Source organism: Neophocaena asiaeorientalis, unplaced genomic scaffold (assembly GCF_003031525.2).
Source record: "Neophocaena asiaeorientalis asiaeorientalis breed wild unplaced genomic scaffold, Neophocaena_asiaeorientalis_V1.1 scaffold82, whole genome shotgun sequence".
NCBI classification, from domain to species: Eukaryota; Metazoa; Chordata; class Mammalia; order Artiodactyla; family Phocoenidae; genus Neophocaena; species Neophocaena asiaeorientalis.
Genome location: NW_020173068.1, coordinates 7,174,315 through 7,181,482, shown reverse-complemented (window position 1 = coordinate 7,181,482; position 7,168 = coordinate 7,174,315). Strand labels below are relative to the sequence as shown.

Below are 7,168 nucleotides of genomic sequence, written 5' to 3'. Positions count from 1 at the left end.
AAAAAAAAAAAAAAAAGATGAAGAAGATACAGGGACTTTCCTGGTGGTCCAGTGGTAAAGAATCCACCTTCCAATGCAGGGGACATGGGTTCGATCCCTGGTCAGGGAACTAAGATCCCACATGCCGTGGGGCAACTAAACCCGTGCGCCACAACTACTGAGCCTGCGTGCCTCAACTAGAGAGCCCACGTGCCACAAACTACAGAGCCCACGTGCTCTGGAGCCTGTGCGCCACAACTAGAGGGAGAAAACCCGCACACCACAACTAGAGAGAAGCCCGGGCGCCACAAGAAAAGATCCTGCATGCTGCAATGAAGATCCCGCATGCCGCAACTAAGACGTGATGCAGCCAAAATTGAAAAAAAAAATATAGCCCCTGCTACCAGGTGCTGAAGACTTACCATATGTCAGGCTCTGTGCTGGCATTTTGCAAAACACTGCTTTAATCTCCCCAAAGACTCTTCAAGGGAAATATTATCAGCCCCATTTTACAAATAATCTGTCCAAGTGGCAGAGCCATAATTTAAACCAAGCTTCTGCCCAGCTCTAAAGTCCTTGCTTTTTCTATGACATGGTATCGGGGAATTTACAAATGAGCTGGGTCCCTGTACTCTGAAATTCCCTTCCTTGACCAGCTCATTTCCCATTACTTCCCAGGATCAGTCCTACAGTTTGGCCAGCCCGGCCTCCTCTGAACATGCCATGAACGTTCCTGACTCCTTTTCTTTGCTAATCTGTTCCTTTAGCCCTTGTCCCACTCTCTACCAATCGAAATATGTCAAGGCCCAGCTCAACGGCTACCCTCTCCTCCATGAAGCTTTCAATAATTAACTGTTACTCCTATTCTCCCAGAGGACCTAGCTTGAAGCTCTTTTTTAGCTCATACTTCATCTGGCCAAGGTTTACTTGTCTGACTTCCCCATTACACTGCAAACTGCTTGAGATCAGAGCCTGTGTCTTATTTATTTCTGTACCCGCCACGGGGCCTCGGCCCTCCTGGGTGTTCAGCAATGCTTGGATGAACTTTCTGTTTTCATCCTCCTGCAAAGGACGGAGCAGTAAGCTAATCTGAACCCACCGAACACCAGGCTTCAATTTACTCCACTTTCTAAGAGCGGGGAGGGGCTGTCACACGCACGCACAGGCGCTCCCGTTCACGGATGGCCAGGTGCAGCTCCTCCCGCTGCTCCTCCTTCTCGCCCTGAGCACAGTCGCCCTGCAGCTGAAGCTCCATGTTTGTCCTCCGCAGTCGCCACGCCTCCTGCTCCAGCACCTCCAGCTGCTGCTGCAGCTCCTCCCTGGTCTTCTGCAGGAGCTCTCGCTCCCTGGAAGGAGACCGGACATGAACAGAAACCCTGGAACCTAAAAGCCCTCCTGGAAGCAGACAGCACAGGGTCAAAGGAGAGAGGTTTATGTTTCCTTTAAATATCTCATCTTCCCTTTTGAGCAGGAAACTGTTTTTTTTTTTTTTTATCACAAAGACCCAAAACTGAGTGAGCAGGAACCAGCAGAACACAAAGCAAGGAGGCCCTGAGCAGCTGTGGGTCTAGGGAAGAAAAGGGTCAGCCAACCAAACACATGGGCTGGGCGGGGACTGAGCCTGGGAGGAAGCGGGGGATGGACAGCTCCCGCTCACCTGCTGAGAGAGTCCACCTCCCCCTGCAGGTCCACAGTCTGCCCTGCCAGGGTGTCCCGCTCCCCGGTGAGCTGCTGTAGCCGCTGTCTCAGGGCCTCACCCTCCTCCTCCCACTGATGATGCTGCTGCTGCAAGGAGCTCACGGCTTCCTGGCAGCCTGACAGCTGCTGCCTTAGGTCCTGCGGAGGGAGAGCATCAGAAGTGCGGTGGTGAACAAGAGCGCAGGGCAGAGGAGGGATGTCATAAGCCTGAAAGTAGGGCTGGGCAAGGGGGTTGGGGGCTGGTGCAACAAAAGGAAGCTACGAAGAGAGATGAGACCAGTCGAGGAGACAGCATCAGAGATGACTGGGTTCTGTGGCTTCCAGAGTGTCAGAGTCCATCATCTTCAAATGTAAAATGGTGGGGGTGGTAAGTGTGGCTGGGACCCTTAGAATTGGGGAACGCTTACCCACACTCCCCTGGGGCTCCACGTTGCACAGTGCTGTGTAAAGACTGCATCAAAGTGGAGCGTGCCAGTGGCATGGAGAGTGTGCCTGCTCCCCACGAGCACAACTGGGCAGACACAGAGATTCTAATGGGCACTTTGGGGTGTTGACAAAACACCTTGTGACTGGTCAATGTAGCAAAAGGGGCAGTCTGGGCTAGGAGGGTACCTGGGGCCCAAGTCAGTTTAGACACCCATCCCTGTGGCTGAGGAGCAGTGCTGGGGTTCTCACCTGCACAGCCTGGCGTCTCTGAGTCAGCACTGAACGCACCAGAGAAAGAGCCTTGTCTGGCTGCTGGGAATCAAACTGGGAGGAGAAGCCACTAGGGTCCAACTCCAAGGAGCTCTCATGACCAGAGGCTTGGGCCATATTGTCCTCCTCTTCTACCATGGCCTGAAATCCAACACAGCAGGGTCACCATCCTACTGACCAAGGCCTAGAATCCATGTAGAGGACTAACATGCCAGCCTGGACAAACCTGATGTTTTCTCTCTCAGGTCCTCTCCCTGGGGGGTGGGAGGAGGGTATCTTAAGAGCCAAAAAGGTTGGTTCCTTCAACTCCTCAAACCAACTCTTCCCCTTCGGTCACCCAAACCTAGAATGAGCAACAAGACTAGCACCCCTTGAACACCCAAGGAATAAATGAAGGAAGAAGAGGTTGCTGAGGTAGCAAAGGCCAGGATCCAGCCGCTGCCGGAGAACTGCAGCTAGCAGTAAGAGAGAGGGCATTTCAGCAGGCAGTGCCAGCACACGAAAGCTTAGCTACTCCTCAGGGTTCCAGTCTTCAAATGTACTCAGACAATTCCTCCCCACAAGACCCTAAATCCAGACTCCTCTAGGCGCACCTGAGAGGACGGGGAGGTCTGGGGAGGGTGAGGTTGGACCGGTTACTGTGAACCGGAGGCTTACCAGTACCTGGGTTATGTCCTTGATCATTTGCTGTAAAGACAGCTTCTCTTCTTGGGCATTCCTACTTAGAGATGCCTCGTGTTCCATTAATTCTGTGTGATTTGCCTCCTGGACAGGGAACCAAATAGAGCCTATGAGCCAAACTCTCAGAAGAGAATTTATCATTCCAGGCCCCAAATTAACCAGAGTCTCATTCTGTCTATTCTGTCAATCCCACTTTTCCCCTGACCACACGTGAATGCTAACACTGTCCCAGGATTCTGAAGACAATGTGATGTGGTGATTAAGAATTCAGATTAAGGGATTAAGAGCTCCAAATTAGACTGCCTAGATAAGATTTCTTGCACTATCACTTACTAGTTTGGTAACCTTAGGCAACTCCTTCTTTGAGCTTCCTTCTCTTTAAAATAGGACTAAGGGACTTCCCCGGTGGTGCAGTGGTTAAGAATCCGCCTGCCAATGCGGGGGACAAGGGTTTGAGCCCCGGTCTGGAAAGATCCCACGTGCCGCGGAGCAACTAAGCCCATGTGCCACAACTACTGAAGCCCATGCACCTAGACCCTGTGCTCTGCAACAAGAGAAGCCACCGCAATGAGAAGCCCGTGCACCACAACGAAGAGTAGCCCCCACTTACTGCAACTAGAGAAAGCCTGTGCACAGCAACGAAGACCCAACGCAGCCAAAAATTTTTAAAAAATGGAAAAACTTGAAAAATAAAATAAAATAGGAATAATTAACAGCAACTACTTTATAGATTTGTTTTGAGGCTTGAATGAAAAAACTGCATGTAAATTACTCAACACAGTGTCTGTCAGAAAGCAAATGTTCATTAAATGTGAGCTATCATTGGATGAAGGATGGTTGCTGTCTCTGAACAGCAAATTGGCACTTGAGACTTAAAGCCAGAGGAACCTCTAGCCCCAAGGTCAGCAATAAATTTGAACTCTCAAAATGTCCCCTCCTCCTTCTTACCTTATTGTGCTAGTGAAGGCTTAAAGACGCAGATTTGCAGCTATGTTTTTTTTTGGCCTATATAAAATTTGAACCAACATTTGTAAATTGAGAGATTTTTCTGAGCTGAGAAATTCATAAAAATTCATAAAAATCTGAATTTCTGGCTTCTCTCAAAAAGTTAACATATGGGCCACACCAGCCCCCATCCCTAGATGGCAATAATTTACTGAAGTTGAATAGAGGATGCCTCCTCCAGATGGGACATATATTCTTCAGGGTCCTGCAGTCCTCACTACTCTTCACTGTTTCCTTACTATTGAGATCAAGTGTTCCCTGTTATACTGGAAACTAAATATGATAGCACTGGAAAATCAGAATTCTTATAGCTGAACTCACTTCATTCATTTATATTACCTGGGCCCTGCGGACATCTGAATTTGCAAATTCCTGAACAAAAAGAAACCAAGGGCTTCCCTGGTGACGCAGTGGTTGAGAGTCCGCCTGCCGATGCAAGGGACACGGGTTCCTGCCCTGGTCCGGGAAGATCCCACATGCCGCGGAGCGGCTGCGCCCATGAGCCATGGCCGCTGAGCCTGCGCGTCCAGAGCCTGTGCTCCGCAACAGGAGAGGCCACAACAGTGAGAGGCCCGTGTACCGCAAAAAAAAAAAAAAAGAAACCAAAAAGGCATAAGCATGTCTAGCCCCCAGCTGATCCTAGCTTGGATGAGAAGACTAGGGATATGTATGTGGATAGGGGTGCAGGATTTGCCTAAAATCAGAGATCTGAAAATTCCCAGAGATGAAAGGAAACGTGCAATCAAGCCAGAGGTTCTAACTTCCAACCTTAGAGAATCCCTTTGATAACAATCCTGGCAGATGTTAAGCCAGTGACACAAACCTCACTCCTTCATTAGACAGACTGTTCAACTACCGAGCAGCTCCAGCAGCTCTACCACCCTGTAACTTCCAGTCACTGGCAGTGATTGTGCCCCGCTGGCAAACATTAAACAAGCCAACTCTCTTCCCTGGTGTCAGTCCTTCAGTTATGTGAAGGCAGCCATCATGTCTTCCTCAAGCCCTCCTTCTCCAGGCTAACCACATTCATGCTCCTCAGGTGTTTCCCGTCTGACTAGGTTTTGAATCTCTCCAAACATCCCCCGCTCCTACTTGGTTAGTGTGCCTCTTCATGTGTGTCTCACTCTCTCAGAGGAGGACACACTGCATGCACGCACTGCTGTAGTTTCCCTAGGAATATAGTAGGGACAGTAGACAGCTAATGTTTATTAAATGGATAAAAGAATGAGTTAAATAATTTTCAGATTCAACCAAAATTAATTTTTTAGCTTTAGGGGATTTCATCAAGGAACATTTAACTGGTATCCTGAACTCTCTGTCCATAAAGGACAGGAATCTACAGGCCCACTCCCAACTCTCCCAGAACAAAGGATCACGTACCAGGATCTCCATCGTCTCTCTCAGAGCCTTTACCATCTTTTCATAATCTTCATTTTGCTTCTGAGACTGCGTCAGTAGAGCAGAGAGCTCGGTCACCCTGAAGAGAAGAGCATAGCACAGTTACCTGGGAACCCACTGATGTGGACAGAGCTATGCAGCACACCCTAACCCAAGCCAGACACCCCCACTGCCGCCCCCCCAGAGTCCCTTGGGTGCCCCCAGCCCCTGCACTCCCTGAATACATGATGCTATAGCCTTGAACTCGGGGAGGGGGAGCCAAAAGCCACTCAGACGCATGCAAGGATTTATCACATCTCAAGACTGGAACACGTGTTTGGGGGCCCAAGAGCTGAAGGAAAGCCCTGGACCAGGCCCTTCCAGACCCCACTTGATCTTGAAGTCAAGCGCCCTGAAGCCAACAAGAACATCAGAATTGCCACATGGGATAGTCCCAAGGTCCCTCAAGCCCAAGGTTCTAACTCTGATAGAGAAAAAGGAGGGGCAAATTGGGAAAGATTATGGTTAACCACCCTGATACTAACCTCAAAGTTCAGGGAAATCACCAGGCATCTTTATCACCTAACACCATATCCTGGAGCTCAGTACCTGGTGTTATATAAGTAGCTAAATAAATATTTCTTGAATGAAGTTATCAAGGAGCTTAATTTTTTATTTCAAAGTCTTCATAATTTTATTCTGTATCATCTTTAAGAGCTTTAACTCACTGTATGGTCATTCATTTAGCTATTGTATGATTCAACAAACATTTACTAAGTGTCTACTATATCGCAGGTGAAGTGCAAAGCACTAGAACACAAAACTTACTAAGACATGGTCTCTGTTCTTGTGCTTCCCAGTGCCTTCACAACCCAAACAAAACAAACTGCAATTTACACACGCCACCAATAGGTGGTGACACAACCCTAGCCATGGGGTATAAACTGAACTTTGCCCCAAGATTCAAACGGAGCTCTTTGTTTATGTCCCTGCCCTTATCATTTTTTAAAAATCTATTTTATTATAATCCAAAAAATAAAAGAGCCTAGCCAAAAAAACCCGAAACAAAACTAAATAATCAACGAGACCAATGTAACAAGCACGTCAAAAGACCATAGGGGGGACTTCCCTGGTGGCGCAGTGGTTAAGAATCTGCCTGCCAATGCAGGCGACACAGGTTCGAGCCCAGGTCCAGGAAGATCACACATGCCGCGGAGCAACTAAGCCTGTGTGCAACTACTGAGCCTACGTTCTGGAGCCCGTGAGCCACAACCACTGAACCCACAAGCCACAACAACTGAGCCCACATGCCACAACTACTGAAGCCCGCACGCCTAGAGCCCATGCTCTTCAGCAAGAGAAGCCACCGCAATAAGAAGCCCGTGCACCGCAACAAAGAGTAGCCCCTGCTCGCCGCAACTAGAGAAAGCCCGCGTGCAGCAATGAAGACCCAACGCAGCCAAAAATAAATAAATTTATTTAAAAAAAAATGTATATAACAACAAAAAAAAGACCACATGGGGGCACAGTAATGTAACAGGCTATCAAGGTCATAGAAGAGGTGACATTTAACTATGCCTTAAAGGATAAGGCAGAGAGAGAAGGGAGAGAGGCATTCCAGGCTAAGGCCAGCATCTACAAAGGCAGGGAACATGGAAGAACTTGGCTGTTCTGGGAATGGCAAATAGTTTGGTATTGATAGAGGAGAGTCACAGCCAGCTCTGTAAGTCAA

General features: G+C 48.6%; 1 protein-coding gene across 4 annotated transcripts in view; it reads right to left on the bottom strand.

Moving 5' to 3' along the window:
* CEP250 (centrosomal protein 250) overlaps nucleotides 1–7,168 on the bottom strand; it is a 47,644-nt gene that overhangs the window by 29,189 nt on the left and 11,287 nt on the right. For all 4 annotated transcript variants that reach the window (XM_024742963.1, XM_024742965.1, XM_024742966.1 and 1 more), the window contains exons 8-12: nucleotides 5,440–5,536; nucleotides 3,037–3,138; nucleotides 2,353–2,514; nucleotides 1,637–1,815; nucleotides 1,143–1,325 (exon numbers count right to left, since the gene is read on the bottom strand). In XM_024742963.1, coding sequence (XP_024598731.1) covers nucleotides 1,143–1,325; nucleotides 1,637–1,815; nucleotides 2,353–2,514; nucleotides 3,037–3,138; nucleotides 5,440–5,536 — 723 coding nt within the window. The remainder of the gene's footprint in view (nucleotides 1–1,142; nucleotides 1,326–1,636; nucleotides 1,816–2,352; nucleotides 2,515–3,036; nucleotides 3,139–5,439; nucleotides 5,537–7,168) is intronic.